The 17,168-nt window shown below is 35.8% G+C and overlaps 1 protein-coding gene across 10 annotated transcripts in view; it reads right to left on the reverse strand.

Moving 5' to 3' along the window:
* The window catches only part of KHDRBS2 (KH RNA binding domain containing, signal transduction associated 2), a 551,961-nt gene that overhangs the window by 95,061 nt on the left and 439,732 nt on the right, over positions 1-17,168 (reverse strand). For all 10 annotated transcript variants that reach the window (XR_013996149.1, XR_013996150.1, XR_013996151.1 and 7 more), the window contains exon 7: positions 2,406-2,488. Coding sequence is in view for 4 of the 10 variants with exons in the window: in XM_081094152.1 (XP_080950278.1) it covers positions 2,406-2,488 (83 nt within the window). In the remaining 6 variants the exon portion in view is untranslated. The remainder of the gene's footprint in view (positions 1-2,405; positions 2,489-17,168) is intronic.

The raw sequence follows: 17,168 nt of genomic DNA on the forward strand, positions 1-17,168 counted from the left end.
ATAGATACAGAAAGCACACAGGGATGGATCAGGCAAGGATTCTGGACAAGTAGTAATAGTCATATTGTTTGTAAATGATTGAGGAATTTAAGGGATATGTACACAAATGATCCTAATGTAAGACAAAGATAGAAAGTGCCATAGAGAAATAAAGATATGGTGCTATTGGAATTCAGAAACAGGTTATTCCTAAATAAAGGATTAAGGAAAGACGATTTGGAAGACTTAGATTTTGAGCTAGACCTAGGAGGATGAAAAGGATTCAGTCATAGAAAATTGAATAGATAGAAAAGGAAAAAAAAATAAGAAGGTAATAAAAGGACATAGAAAGTGTTCTGTGACATTTAAGTCATACTTGATTAAAACAAGGTAAATTTTTCCCCAAATTATTCTATATTGGCATTACTTTTTAAACATAATTATGTTCAATTCTTCGACTTTTTAAATATTTAAAGATAAATTATGTTAATTTTCATTTTTTCTTCTTCTTTCTTTTCTCTTAGCACCAGTTAAGCCCATTTAAATTTAACAGGAAGAAAGATTTAGAAAGTTCCTAATTTCCAGAAAATGGTTTCAAAATCTCTATAAGATGAATGTAACTCTGCAGAGCTACATTAAGAAATGATTTTACTCTGTTCTGGTTGTGTTAGTAGTGTGTGGTAATTGTGTTTTCTACCAAATAGTTTCTGAACATTATTATCACTATTTTTTTTTATGTACTAATATATAGTGATGAACTAGCAATCTCATTGAAAATATTAGCAGTTGTTTTAAATATGTAGCCAAGTTGCATATACCACTCTATTTACTATCTGTGATGTGACACAAAACTTTCCCCAATCCTAACTAAGTGTGCTGTCTTCCAATATGTAATTGGGACAATTAAAATATTACCCACAATAAACGCCCTTAGTTCATGATGGCTTTTCTATTTAACCTACTATAAATTTACCAATTACTCAAAGTTGAAGATGGTCATTTCCATAATGATATGTTATGCGTAGCTTTAAAGGTATCAGTTCACTCATCTTTCTCCTAATTGTCTATAGTATTCTCTTTAAATAGAATTTCTCTTCACCCCTTTCACTATGCTGTCCCTCACGCCACGAAAACCACTTGTGCAATACATGTAGATTTCCTTCACTCCGTAATGACCTTGCAGTTGCTTCTTTCTTTGTCATCTTCTCTCCTCCAAATATTACTTAACAAATCATACAACTTTCTCTGGGTGCCAATAAAGTTGATCAATAAATGATCAACTCTAATGATTTTGTGACAGTCAGTTATACTAGTTTCTATAAATCACAAATAGGAGAATCAACTAATGGTATATGGGCTTCTACTTTTTCATGAAATTTGTAACTAAGTAAAATAATTATTTTTTAGAAAAAAAACTTAAGTGACTACTTTTTCTAAAAATGCATGTTTTATTTCAAGTTTATACATAACTGCAAAAAATAGAAACAACACAAATGTCCTCCAACTGGTGAATGAAGAAACTGTAGTACATCCTTACAACAAAATACTACACAGTAATAAAAAGAATCAGAACACGGATACACACAACATGAGTAAATATCAAATACATTATGCTAAATGAAGAAACCAGACTCAAAAAGCCACATATTATATTACTTCATATTACTAATATGACATTCTAGAAAAGACAAAACTGTAGTGACAGAAAACAAGTCATGGTTTCCAAGGCCTGGTTTGAAAAGTTGACTATAAAGAACTGGAAGGAAACATCTTGGGTTGATGAAAAGGCCCTCTATCTGAATTTATTAGTTTGCACTTGCCAAAATGTACCACAACAGGCAAAACATACTGCATGTAAATAACATCTAAATAAATCCAACTTTAAAAAAAGTAAAAGTTCATTGATATCAAAATTTTTGAGTCAATCTGACAAGTTATATTCAATAATCATTTAGTGATCCATTAAGAAAGGAAAGGAATTCTTGATTCATTAAATTATTTTATGAATTTTTCTCTTTTCAGAGCACCAATAACACTTCCTATATCTTTTGTATTACAAATAAAAATTACATTTTAGGAAAAAATAGCTATATCAAAAAAGTAACTTGTTTTTATTAACTTAATTATGAGTTCACTAAAATAATCTTCAAAAACAACAATTTCATGAAATACAGGCTTGTTAATGAGTTGATTGGGTATGATAATTATCTGTTCTGAAAATAACACACTACTACTTCATTATTAACAATTGAAAGCTATTATCTTTTACCTCTCACAGTCTAATAAGCAATTTCATAATTCAGACAATGGAGGAAAACCACTACCAGAAACTCTCACATAACATAACTGATATTCAGATACAAGAAACAATATAACAAGATTAGAAATAATCTGGGGAAGGGTTATTTAGGCAGCAAATGCCTTACCTTTGTGTTTGGGTGGCATAGCTGTTATCATATGTCTCATAAGTCTGGTCATCATATTCACCCCCATAGCCATCATCATACCCCTGCGGCAGAAAATGGTAGAAAGACCTATTAGCAATCAATTTGATTATCTGTTTTTCCTTAATGAGATATTATATAATGTTACCTTGATTTAGTTTTTATGTTTGGGTAGTTACACTGCATCATGTTTTACTAGATTAACAATTTTCCATAACTTTGAATAATATTTCATGGATTACATAGTAATCTATATATATAAGAGCCTAAGTGACCATTACGACCGGTCGACTGTTTGACCGGTCGCTATGGTGTGCACTGACCACCAGGGGGCAGATGCTCAATGCAGGAGCTCCCCCCTGGTTGTCAGCGTGCTCCCACAGCCATCCTCCTGCAGCTGGCCAACCTCCCATGATCCCTCCCCCTGGCTGGCCAGCTCTGATCCGCCCCATCAGGACTGGTAAGACGGCCCCAATTGGCCCCAATCACCGGCCAGGCTGAGGGACCCCACCCATGCAGGAACTTGTGTACCAGGCTTCTGGTGTTTAATAATTAAACTCAGTATACCATTGAAGTAGCAATACCTATTCTATACTTTATTTAGAATTTTGACTGATACGAATGAAGACAATTTAAGAAATTCAAAACATGTTTTTCTATTGAAAATATTATGGGTAGATAAAAGCAATTGTAAGAACCTAATAGTAGTGCTCACATATTTGTTACAACCGTATTGGGAGTTTTTTTCTTTCATTTATTGTAATCACTAGAGGCCTGGTGCACAAAATTCATGCACTCAGGGGTGGGGGTGGGGATCCTTCAGCCTAGCCTGCACCCTCTCGCAGTCCGGTAGCCCTTGAGAGATGTCCAGATGCTGCGGAGTGGGAGAGGCTCCCACCACCACCACTGCGCTTGCCAGCCATGAGCCTGACTTCTGGCTGAGTGACGCTCCCCCTGTTGGAGTGCACTGACTACCAGGGGACAGCTCCTGCATTGAGCATCTGCCCCCTAGTGGTCGGTGATCATCATAGCAACCAGTCATTCCGCCACTTGGTTGATTTGCATATTAGCCTTTATTACATAGAATAATTAAGATTAAAACTATAAAATGTAGAACCCTTAAATTGTAGTCAACTTCCTGCAAAATGGGTATAGTCAAATTGCTCAAAAAAAAAAAAAGAAGGAAGGAAGAACAAGAGGCAAAATAAAGACTTTGGTTTGTTATGCATTCTATAGTTTTTAAATCTCATAAGTAAAATAATGTTGTAAGGTAAGTTTGATTACCTGACTAAATTAATGCTAACAAAGCTGTGTATTTTCATTTCAGAATGTACAAGCAAGCTAACAATTATACACTGTAGTTATCAGTGCCTCTGTGTGTTAATTAGTTTTACTACTCTTTGTAGCCATTGGCTTTACTCTAAATCCTAGCCATTCATCTTGATGACTTTTGAAAAAACCTCTAGTTTTTCTGCCTCTGGACCTTTGCTGGTGTGTTTCTTTTCTCTAAAATGAAGGATTTCTATACAACCCACAAATCCATAACTTCATTTAATTTTGGAGGCTTATAAATCTCTTTATCTTGTTCAGAAATATAAACAAAAATGTGAAGATGTAAGTTTCCACATTAGTCTTGACCGAGACCCTTGAGCTCATTTAATCTGAAGCGTAATATTTTTCATCAAATTAAGAAATTCTTAAAATTATTTTTTATAACTTCATCTGTTCTATCCTTTATATAATGTTATTATTTATATATGAGGCTTTCTGAGTCTGACTTTAATATTTTCATTCATGATTTCCATCTCTTCATATTTTTGCTCTGACGTAGGGGGTAGTTTCCATCTGTTAAAATCTACTGATTTAAAGGCCATTTTGTATTACACCATGTTCAGGAAGTTTTTCCAGCTCCTTCTAAGCATATGGCAACTTTCTACGTTGTGAATTATAATAGCCTGTGGGATTTTTTTCTCGCCAGTATTTAGAATGTGCAAACAAATACTGTATTTTTCTATACCTTTGTCTCCTTTTAGAACTTAAACTTCTGAAAAGCAAGGACTATATACTTGTGGTGCTTAGCATACTGTATTCCCGAGAGTATTCACTCAATAAATATGTATTGAATTTTTAGTTAGCACAAAGGAAATTATCTCACCCAGTGTAGATATGGATTGCCTGAAATCAATCACCACTGAAAGAGAAATATTTCATATGATGAATATATAGTAGTATTGTCTCTATTTATACATAATAGCTTTTCCATTTGGTCTGTGGAAGACTATTATATTTTTCTTCCTCACACAAAAAATTCACAAAATTTTTTTTTTATTCTCACCCAAGAATGTGTTTATTGATTTTAGAGAGAGAAAAAAGAGAGAGAGAAAGAAACATTGATGTCTCACATCAACTGGTTGCCTTTCATCTCACCAATTGGGGATTAAACCAGCAATCTAGTTGTTCCCTGACCAGGAATTGAACCTGCAAGCTTTGGGCACAAGGGACGATGCCCCAACCAACTAAGCCACCAGGCCAGGGCCAATATTCTTAAAAATATTACAAAGGTTCTCATGAGCCAGCACACATCAGTTCTAGTACATCACTGCTCTTGGCCCACAAGAGACCCACCGAGGTCTAGAAAATGAAATACCAATGGAAAATGTTTCAATAGAGTATTTAATTGGTGCTATGGGAACAATGGAAGGAATGTCTAAGTCTATCCAATAGTTTTATAGAGAATTTCTCTGGTAAGGCCTTATTTGAGATGGTTATTTGTACATAAATATATATTTTCTAGGTGGACAAATGGGTAATGTGAGTGTATGTCAATTTCCAAGACCATTGAGTATGAATGCATTGCAACATGAATGAAAGCATTGTGTTTGGTGAAGTGCTAGTATTTTGGTCTAACTAAAGCACAGAATTCCTACAAAATGATAGGCAGTTGGTCTAAAGCAGTGGTCAGCAAACTGCGGCTCGAGAGCCACATGTGGTGTGGCTCTTCCTAAGCCTTAGGAGTTCCCTAATTAAGTTAATAACAATGTACCTACCTATATAGTTTAAGTTTAAAAAATTTGGCTCTCTTGCCAAAACTGGTTTGGCTCAGTGGATAGAGCGTTGGCTTGCGGACTGAAGGGTCCCAGGTTCGATTCCGGCCAAGGGCATATACCTGGGTTGCGGGCACATCCCCAGTAGGAGATGTGCAGGAGGCAGCTGATCGATGTTTCTCTCTCATCAATGTTTCTAACTCTCTATCTCTCTCCCTTCCTCTCTGTGAAAAATCAATAAAAATATATTTAAAAAATAAAAAATTTGGCTCTCAAAAAAAATTTCAATCATTGTACCATTGATATTTGGCTCTGTTGACTAATGAGTTTGCCGACCACTGGTCTAAAGAAATAGGTAGGGCCCTGGCTGGTGTGGCTCAGTTACTCGAGTGTTGTCCCATGCACTGAGAGGTTGCTGGTTCGATTCCCAGTCAGGGCACATACTACGTGGGTTGCAGGCTGGATTCCCAGAGTAGGTTTGCAGGAGGCAGCCAATCAATGTTTCTCTCTTCCTATCCTTTCCTCTCTCTCTAAAGACCAATATAAACATATATATATATATATATATATATATATATATATATATATATAAAATAGGTAGAGTCAAGTCTGAAGTGCTCCTTTCTAACATGTATCCTATAGGTGAGGAAGCCATGGAAAAGTTTCAAGCAGTAGAATGACAATATACACATCTGTATTTTTGTAAATTTCATTTGATTCTTTAAAAATTTCAAGTATTTGGGGACTAGGCTCCATTTTCCCCCTCTACTTTTTTTGAACATGTTAATCATCTATAATAATGAAAGGGTAATATGCTAATTAGACCGGACAGCTTCTGGACGTCACTCCCGATGTCCTTCCTGACGAAGCCAGGGCTGGAGGTAAGCCAGCCCGAGTCCTGGATGCCTGCTGGCGGCTGGAGGAAGGAAGCCAGTGCCGCCAGCCAGGTCAAGGAAGGCCTACTCCTGCATGAATTTTCATGCATTGGGCCTCTAGTAGTCACTATAAAACCCCTAGATGATGACTCCAAAATTTGAATCACCTATGTCTTTATTTTTCTCTTGGTTTTTCTTGATTTTATATTTTTTCAACTTGCCTTGTAATTTTTCACTAAACTCTTTATATTATGTATGGAAGCTTGTGAAGGATTTTGTCTGATGATATTTTCTTCCATAAGATTAAGTCTCTCTTGGCAGGCAGTTGGAATAACAGCAGATAACCTTGAGGCCATGGAGAGGTGGTTTTAGGCAATTGAATATAAGGAGTTTGAAGTTCAGACAGTCTGGGCTAGAGCTAGAGCTAGAGCTCTGAAAGTCATCAACATGTAGCTAACAATTGAAATAATCATTGTTCAGAGTGTTTACTGAGAAGAGAGAAGCTTAGGCTATACCATGCTCAACATGAACACAATATTATAAACCCCTCTTTAAATGGTCTCTATATCACTGGGAAATGAAGGCACAGACATCAACTATTATAAATATAATCATGTTTTGATAATAAGACCCCACTATAAAAAGAAAATCAGTGTTAAATTTATAAAAAAAAAAGATGCTACCACTTGGAGGGCCTGCTGCAAAATCCCCATGCATATGTATTTTCTTAACGTCGACCTGTGAGAATCTCTGGTTATACCGTGTGTACACTAACCACAGACACCAAATAAAAAAAAAATCACAACAAATCGGAGCACAAACTATGTATTAAATTTCCTCTAGCTATATAGTTTTTCTAATCAGCACCAATTTATGGAGTTTTTGAATATTTCTTATAACTCAGAAAAGGGAATCATCACAAAAATGGTTTAGAACATCTCTCACCACATATTTTGGAAAATATCTGTTTCTAAAACATTATATTACTGAAAATTTGGGTAATGATTATGAATACCATAAGGAATTGCCATATATATATATATATATATATATATATATATACACACACACACACACACACACACACACACACACACACACACTAGGTATATTGGTTAATAAGGCGGATTTTGTAATCAAAGAAAATAGGATAATTTCAAGAGAAACATCAAAAGTGCTTTATTCAAAGTAATGTCTATCGCTAGCTACACATTTCCCCCATCTTTCAGGTAATTTGTGGATACCGTCCCAATAGAACTTTTCTTGTTTTGAGGCAAACCATTCAGAGACCAAATTTTCCACTTCTTTAGTATGTTTTGAAGTGCTGCTCACAAAGTGCATGTGCCATCGATCGGAACAAGTGGTAATCTGGAGCAAGGTCTGGTGAATACAGCGGGTGGGTTGATATTTCCCAGGCAAGATCTTTTAACATATCTTTAACTGGTTTTGAAGTGTGTGATGGTGTGTCATCATGAAGCAAAATTACTTTGCTGTGTCTTCTGGCACATTCTGGTCGTTTCACGATCAAAGTGTGGTTCAAATTGATTATTTGTTGTCAGTAGCGATCAGAATTAATGGTTACACCTGGTTTTAGAAGATCATAATACACCACACCTTCCTGATCCCACCAAACCCAAAGCATTGTCTTCTTTCCAAAGCGATTTGGCCTTGCAGTTGATGATGATAGTTGACCTGGATCAAACCATGATTTTGTGCATTTGGGATTCTCAAAATAAATCCTCCCCCTTTTTTAAAAAAAATATATTTTATTGAGTTTTTACAGAGAGGAAGGGAGAGGGATAGAGAGTTAGAAACACCAATGAGAGAGAAACATCAATAAGCTGCCTCCTGCACGCCCCCGACTAGGGATGTGCCCGCAACCAAGGTACATGCCCTTGACCAGAATTGAACCTGGGACCCTTCAGTCCTCAAGCTGACGCTCTATCCACTAAGCCAAACCGGTTAGGGCTAAATCCCCTTTTCATCGCCAGTCACAATTCGATGCAAAAAAGACTTTCTTTCATGCCGTTGAAGCAACATTTTACTGATGACTTTTCGGTTTTCCATTTGTCTTTCGCTCAGTTGATGTGGCACCCATTTTCCTTCCTTTAAAATCTTTCCTATTGCTTATAAGAGATCGGAAATTGTTTGCTGAGAAATGTTTAATCTTTCTGCAAGTTGTTTTTGAGTTTGACACTCATCTTCATCCCATAATGCTTGTAATTATTGGTCTTCAAACTTTTTTGGTTGACCTGGGCAATCTTTGTCTTTCATATCGAACATCACTTTTAAAGCGTTCACAAGTATCTTGAGATGGAGCATGTTCAGCATAAGCTTCCCGAAGCTCTCAGCAGCACTTTTCTCCAACACAAAGTAATGAATTAAAACTTCCCACAAATGCTCTTTTTTGGCATGAAATTCGACATTTTTAAGTGTAAAAATATCTATGATGTTAACACCTTCAGCAAATTTGACATATGAAGTTTTCAAGCTTGTTGTCAATACAACAAAACAGTATACATATCAAATTGCATATATGTCAACATACGTGTAACTCCATCTATTGAAAAAAATCTGCATTATTAACCGGTACACCTAGTGTGTGTGTGTGTGTGTGTGTGTGTGTGTAGTATATGCTATAGTTAAACCTCATAGTGATATTAGAAACTATAAAACTGACATTTTTTTTCAGCTAAAGAGAAGCAAAAATAACTTGTGATATGAGTAAGTTATTGTGACTTCCAGAAGACATTTTTTTTGAAAATTTTAATGCTATAAAATGTCATCCTGATTCTGTTTTATGCCCACACTTTCTTGGAAGACGTTTAAATTTAACAGGCCTCTGTGACAGATATAGCATTTGGTCATTATTCTCATTTGGGGTTTTTATTTTCTGTAAAAGGTCAGTGGGTATTAAAAGAAAATAATGTGGAAATTTCTAATACAATCAAGAGAAAAAGAAAATAAAGTCAAGCATGCAATCAAGAATCGTAAAACCTTCTAGAATTAAGTAATTTAATTATCAGGGTCAAAATAATAAATTTGTCATCAAACACTAAAATACTAGGCACAGAAGCAATTTACAAATGCTGCCCTTTGTCACTGAATATAATTAACAGGTCAGATAGGAACTTGACATTTAACTTTCTTTATTAAGTGTGGTTAATTCTTATAAGCATATGTTCCCTTTGTAATGAGTTAAACCACAAAATGCATTGCATGCCCATTTCACATATACAGTCTTTTGTTACTATGAAAGCACTTTATTGCAATAATTTAAACTTTAAAACATATGAAACAGTATTAAGACAAAAACTAAACACAGAATGCTTATGCTTTAAGAGTCAATATTTCCTTAGGATGTAAATGATCAATGCTTCTTTTATGTAAATATCTCCCTACATTTTTTGTCATACATTTTTGGCTTCATGTCAAATAGATAAGTTTCTCATAAAATAGAATGATTTTAATAGTGTCTTCCATCTCTTTTTTCCACTGAAAGAATGGCTGCCTATTATGAACCACTGGCTGGTTTGGAATAGCATAGCAACAGATGCCTCCCAACATGGCTTTTGTTACTGATGCAGTAGGCCAGCTCACTTACTCACGGTGGGAAGTCATTATCTGTTCAAAGTCATCCTATAGTATGAGGGTCCACCCAGGCAGTGGGAAATCACCACACCTAATGGTCTAGCTTCGCAATGAGGCAATATTTCCCATTTCTGAATGTTTTCTGTGGAAATCAACAAATAACTCTTTAATAAGGGGAAAGGTTCTCTATTACATCTTCATCTCCTGGGTAGATTGTAGCTATTACACAATTTCCCCATATAAATATGCACTCAATGTGAAGGCTAGAAAGGACATATTCCTGATACCTAACTTCTTTGGAAATTCAAAGCTCGCAAGGAACTACAAGACCATCTCGGACAGCCATGCATGTGCATACTCAACACTTTAAAATTAATCTTGCAAGAGGCTAATTCTAACTTTTAAAGCAGACCAGTAAAATTAAATAACAAACCTCAGTATGTGCATATGGAGATTATGCACATTTAAAGATGAAATTAATAACATTCCATTCAATTAAACAACATTTGGATCCATATACAATAAGCATGCAATTGGGGCTACTTAGTGTTGCTTTGTGAAGTGCTCATACAAATAGTTTTTTCATTAAAAACATAAATCAACTTCTAAGGAATGCTCTGTATTTTTATACCCATTTTACAGATTTGGAAATAATTTCCTGAGGCCATAGCCTGTCAGCAAGTGGCCTGGCCAGAATTCAAACCCAATCTCTGAAACTGTCTAGTGCTTAATCTCTTGTTGTTTTACTAAAGGTCTAATATTAATGGAAAAATATAATTCTCATGACCACTTTAAAATCATTTGAGTATGTAAATTTTAATCATAAAAATAAGGTTTGAGGTTTTTTGCTACTAAAATAGATATGAGGACATAAATGTAAAAGTATTTTGGGTTATTTTTCATTCTATATTTTTTCATCCTATATTTCTTAAAAGCACTGCTCTGTTTTTAACTGTCAAGGACTCTGCAGGGTTTGAGATTTTAATGGACTTATAAGTTAACAAGGCTAGCCTGTTACTGTTTCATGGATTCTGGCTGAAAACACAAGATTCCTGGGTCAGAAATAAGGGACTTCATTACTCAGAGCAAAGTCATAGACAGAGCTTCATACTGGTTTGAGCGAGTTCCCTATGTGTCCCACACCCCACAGGTACAGCGCAGGTGGGCCAAGTGGATGCATCTGCTTGCATTGGATAGCATTACATGGGAAGGAACCATAGGTTTAGCAGCCGTGGGCAAACTATGGCCCGCGGGCCGGATCCGGCCCGTTTGAAATGAATAAAACTAAAAAAAAAATAGACCGTACCCTTTTATGTAATGATGTTTACTTTGAATTTATATTAGTTCACACAAACACTCCATCCATGCTTTTGTTCCGGCCCTCTGGTCCAGTTTAAGAACCCATTGTGGCCCTAGAGTCAAAAAGTTTGCCCACCCCTGGCTTAGAGAATCTTTATTTTTTTTATTTTTTTTTAAATATATTTTATTGATTTTTTACAGAGAGGAAGGGAGAGAAATAGAGAGTCAGAAACATCGATGGGAGAGAAACATCGATCAGCCGCCTCCTGCACATCCCCCACTGGGGATGTGCCCGCAACCCAGGTACATGCCCTTGACCGGAATCGAACCTGGGACCTTTCAGTCCGCAGGCCGACGCTCTATCCACTGAGCCAAACCGGTTTTGGCAAGAATCTTTAAATGGAAGTGAATCTGCTCTTTGTCTGGAGATGGTGTTGTTACTTTATCCCTCAGTGTTTCTTGCTGAAAGCACAGTCCTGAGAAATAGGAGGAGTAAAGAGTGGTCAGGACCTTGTATTATTGGCATACCCAGCCAGAAAGTGAAGGGTCAGTCAAGGTCCATGGCAGATTGCTTCTGCCAACGAGATGAGCAAAACAGGTGAAATTGAGGAGTCTTTTAACTGATTTACAGTATTGTGGAAGGGAGGATAGATTATTATATTGTTTCCTTGTTTAGTGAACATCTGAAGGCTGGGTCAGCAGTTGTGCCTTTAATTTTATCTCTTCAGCAAAATTTAACATGCTTGCTCTTTCTTATTCTGCTTTGCTTTTGTCTCCTTGCTTTCTATACTATTTTACCCATGGGTCATTTCAGACAGCAACCCTTTTCTATCAGTAGCAATAAACATTGTCACTTGTGATATACTACCTCCTAAAACACAGACAAATATTTTTAGTAAGGCTCCCTGGTCCCTGAAGAATGTTAACATGATTTCAAATCTACTTTCCTCTATTGGAATGAGTGTACATTAATTTCCAAAGTTTTACAAGTTTCAAAGGTCATCTAGCTATATTTTTGGTGATGAATTTATTTAATGTAGTTTAAGCTTGCAAGTAAGTGATTCTTGGTCATAAACACTGTATTAATTTTCTGTTAAAACAACTTTATAATAAACCAAGGTACATCATAAACTCTAGACTAATAACAATAGTAAAACGGCCCTAGTCGTTTTGGCTCAGTGGATAGAGCACTGGCCTGCTGACCGAAGGGTCCCAGGTTTGATTCCAGTCAAGGCCACGTACCTCAGTTGCAGGTTCCTCCCTGGCCTGGGCCCTGGTTGGGGCTCATGCAGGAAGCAACCAATTGACATGCTTCTCTTACATCGATATCTTTCCCTTTCTTTTCCACTCTTTCTAAAAATCAATGAAAAAATATTCTCTGTGAGGACTGAAATAATAAAACGTGGTAGTTGGTGAAGACAGGGGAAGCAGTAGCTATTTATAGAATGTTTCTAGGATATAATTAAAATTAGATTTCCTGTAATCTTTTAGTCACCCCCCCCCCCGCACCCCTACCCAGTATGCTATGAAAGTTTGATAACTTTGTGTGTGTTTTTAAAAAGGATTCATTTGTCAGTAGGGTTGCTCCACCCCCATTTTTAGAAGTGTTTTTAACACCTTAGAAATCACACAGCAATATGTTCAATCTAGTTAATGAACAGAAATATGACTAATGAAATCGGAAGTTCAGGATAATGTACTAATGAGTGCTAGTATGCTAATGGATCCATTTTACATGTTAATGCTTTATGTATTTCACACATTGTAGACAGCATTACTATTTCACATTAGATCTCAACAAATGCTTTAAAAACAGTGGTATATGGCTCTAAGGCAGTGGTTCTCAACCTTGGCTGCACATTAGAATTACCTGGGAATCTTTTTAAAATCCTGATTTTTGGGCCTCATCCTCCGGAAATTCTATTTTTTTGTTATGGGGTGAGGCCATAACATTAGTAACAAAGAAACAGAATTTCCGGACGGTGAGGCCCAGAAATCAGGATTTTAAAAAGATTCCCAGGTGATTCTAATGTGCAGCCAAGGTTGAGAACCACTGCTCTAAGGCAGTGGTTGGCAAACTCATTAGTCAACAGAGCCAAATAACAGTACAACTATTGAAATTTCTTTTGAGAACCAAATTTTTTAAACTTAAACTATATAGGTAGGTACATTGTTATTAACTTAATTAGGGTACTCCTAAGGCTTAGGAAGAGCCACACTCAAGGGGCCAAAGAGCTGCATGTGGCTCGTGAGCCGCAGTTTACCGACCACAGCTCTAAGGTCTTCTAACGCACTGAACAGGAAAAATATAGGTTTAATTGATAAATCCTGTCATGACTAAGAACAGGGTCAAGTTTGAGAAGACAACTCATGTTTCTCACTCTTAAGTACCAAAAGGTTAAAGATGAATAGAAGAAGGGCATTGTTGTCTCTTAATATATTTCTAATCATACTGCTGGCCTCACAAGGGGAGAGGTTTTACTTTAAGGTATTTTTACCTCCAATAATCTATACAGTACCCTGAGGTTGCTGCTGTGTGCTTTATATTTATACTGCTATTTTAGGCTATAGGAAACTAAAGCCTAAATTTGTAAACACAATCGCAACTGATCTGATTCAAATCAACCTGTATATGGCAGGGGATAAATTAGAAAAACAAAACAAAACAGAATCCCAAATTCAACATCCTGTAATGACTCCTGCCATACTTTTTGCTAACATGATTTGGGTTTTTGAAACAGGAATTTTATTTCTGTAAAACAAGAGTATGATGGCATGATGTATCTATTTAATAATTTTCAATATCTCTTCCCCAAAAGTATTTGAGTTCAGATCTTAAGTAACATTTTTTAATTAGAAAGCAATTTAAGAATCTATAATTTACATTTATAAATGAAGCAATTTTGATATTCTGTTTTACATAACTATCACTTTCTAATAAATTATGCATCAGGCAAATGAGTCTTAAAATTAAATAATAATTTTATATAAACAAGTTAGATAATTTTCATTTTTATGTTGATTTTTTTTCTGTAACATGATACCATATATCACAAAAATTCCTTTATAATCCTGGAAGCTAGGCATTTCTAAATTTTTTGTGATTCCAATGATTAGAAATATATTAAGATATGACAATGCCTTTCTATCCATGTCTAACATTTGATACTTAATGAGTAAAAAACATGAGTTGTCTTCCCAAACTTTATTCTGTTCTTAGTCACGAAAGCATTATCAATTTTATCTTGCTGGAATGTTGTGCTTATTTTTACAGAGAAAATATAAACATCCAATTTAACTAAGTTATTAAAAATAAAGTATTTATTTTGACATTGTTTGAATAGGAAAGGTCTCACTGCTGAATTAATTTAGGTCTGATCTTTAATACTAGAGGTCCGGTACACAAATTTGTGCATGGGTAGGGTCCGTCTGGCCCACCCCAATTGGGGCCAATCGGGCCTGGCTGGCCGGGAACAGGGGACACGGGAGGTTGGCTGGCCAGCCCCTCCCCCAAGGTGTGTCCAACTGTGGGGAGGTGCTGCGGACAGTTGGCAGGCCGGCCCCGCCTCCTGGTCGAACTCCCAGTTGAGGAGACAATTTGCATATTAGCCTTTTATTATATAGGATTCTTCTTTTAAACTACTCTCTCCTTTCTCTTGAGCAGGGATTGCATTTTTTTTTTTTTTTTTTTTTTTTTTTACATCGCCAGCTCTCCTTGAGGCTGGTGACTTAGGGCTGCCTTGGAAACCTGCAACCATGGAGGTAGACTATCTGAGCAAGCAGGGTCCCTCCATCTTTGCTTTGACCAGACTAGCTATTTTAAGTTTTACATTTCTACATTAAAAATATTCAGTCTAAAATATTTAAAATATATTGGTGTAGAGAATTTGACTTTAATAAACATTTTTACATGTTCTATTGTAACTACCAAATGGAGGATGTTTGGGCTAAAAACATCAGTTTGCCATTTAGATGCTCAATTTTCTATCAAAAGATCATTCAAATTGCTATGTTATTTTATTAACTATTCATTTTATCTGCGGTGACTCATTTCTTTCCAAATTTAACATTGTGTTGGCTTATAATGTCAAAACTCTTGTTGCATTTCCTACATAGAGACCTCATTTATACTAGTGCTGTACTGTCCAACAGAACTTTGATGATAGAAATTTTGTTTGTTCTCTGCTGTCCTGTATGATAGTCTCTAGCCACATATAGCTATTGAGCACAAAAATGTGGCTAATAGACTGTTGAACTAAATTGTTCATTTTATTTCAATTTAAATAATTTAATTTTTAATTAAAGTGGCTATATGTGGCTACTGATTACCATATTAGATGGTGAAGCTGACCAGACATTTTTTAATGTGTTTTCTTTTTTCAGTTCAAACTTAATCATAGAGGGACAATAGCTAAAGGACTTGGATTTTATAAATGAAGGAATTTTGATAGTTAAAAGAATATTTATTTTGAATTTGCCATGCACTCCCTTTTATCTTTTCCTGTCTCATTGTAGAAACTGCCTGTGATTTTTCTCTTTTGTTATTTTGAGAGATTTTGCCTTCTAGTGAGTGAGGTGGATCGGGAGCTTTGATGGCATTTTGCATTAAAAAATAAAATGAAGAAACCATTAATGACATAAGATTGTTGGTAGTTTTTAGAAAATTTCAATATAAAAACATCCAAACAATAGCAAAAAGCAATGAACATAGAGGAAATGAGAACACTTCTTGACTCTGTACTTATCCCTTTCATAACCCTTTTAAAGAATCAACAAAAGAGAGAAAAAAAAAATAGATCCACATGTTTGAATCTTTGATGATTTAAAGACAGCTATTTTAAAGCAGAATCTTATGTTGTCAGTTCTATTATATTTCTCATTATTTCTTTATAAACTAGTAGAATGACCTCTGGGTTGGTTCGTTAAGGAAGTTTTCAACCCTCATGGAACTGACTTTAAAAAGAGTTGTTTTAAGAACATATAAGATTACTGGGTAGAAAGAGGTAGAAGATAACAGAAACATTTTATGTGTGATACTATCCATTTTTTTAAAAAGAATAACACCAGTCAAACAACATTCTTGCCACAAGGAGGAACTTAAATATATAGAAAGGAAAGAAACAGGGGTTAAAAAGAGCATCACAAAAGATGAAAGGTAGTTTTTTAAAAGTTTGTGATATGCTTAAGTCTGAAGCAAATGAATAGTGGCAAATGGTAACAGAATGAAATGATGGTGGTGAGGCTTGTGCAAGGATTGGTAAACATAGAGAACAGCAAGAGGAACACATCAGGTCAGTCTTTGGGTTCAGGCTCTCTGCCTGGATTCCTGTTAAACCTACTTGATTAGACTCTTCTAGCCGTGGAGCTCATAGTGAGCTTGGCTTCATGAGCTTCTGCTGTTCTTTTTCAGTGTTCTTGACCTTATGCACAGTTATGCTCATTCTACTCGCTAATCCACTAGGCTCTGCTCACCCTCTCTACTCCACTTATTTGGAGAGCAATCAAGTGTATCCAGACAAATCCATCTCCCGATTTTATGCCTTTATATCTCCTTTCTAAGCTCTTAACATTTCTTAATTTCCCTCGCTCACAATTTCCTTCTTTACCAAGGAGTGCCTGCCTCATTTCTTCTCATTTATGACTAAATGAAAAATAAAAACACCAGTAGGCAATAAATCATCACAGCAATAGCCAAAATTGACAAATGTTACAATTCTTTCCAAGGTTGAATTGCTGTGTTTCTGATTTTATGTTGAGTGGCCCTGTGTATAAATGGTGTTATAATATGTCAGTATTGAAAACAAGGTACACAATGATAGTAACTATAATGTTATTATATTATTATTATATACAACCAAAAGTACACAAATATTAAACTTTATAACTAGAGGCCCGGTGCACGGGATTCATGCACTGGTGGGGGGCATGGCCTGCGG

Source organism: Myotis nattereri, assembly GCF_964212035.1.
Source record: "Myotis nattereri genome assembly, chromosome: 6".
Taxonomy (NCBI): domain Eukaryota; kingdom Metazoa; phylum Chordata; class Mammalia; order Chiroptera; family Vespertilionidae; genus Myotis; species Myotis nattereri.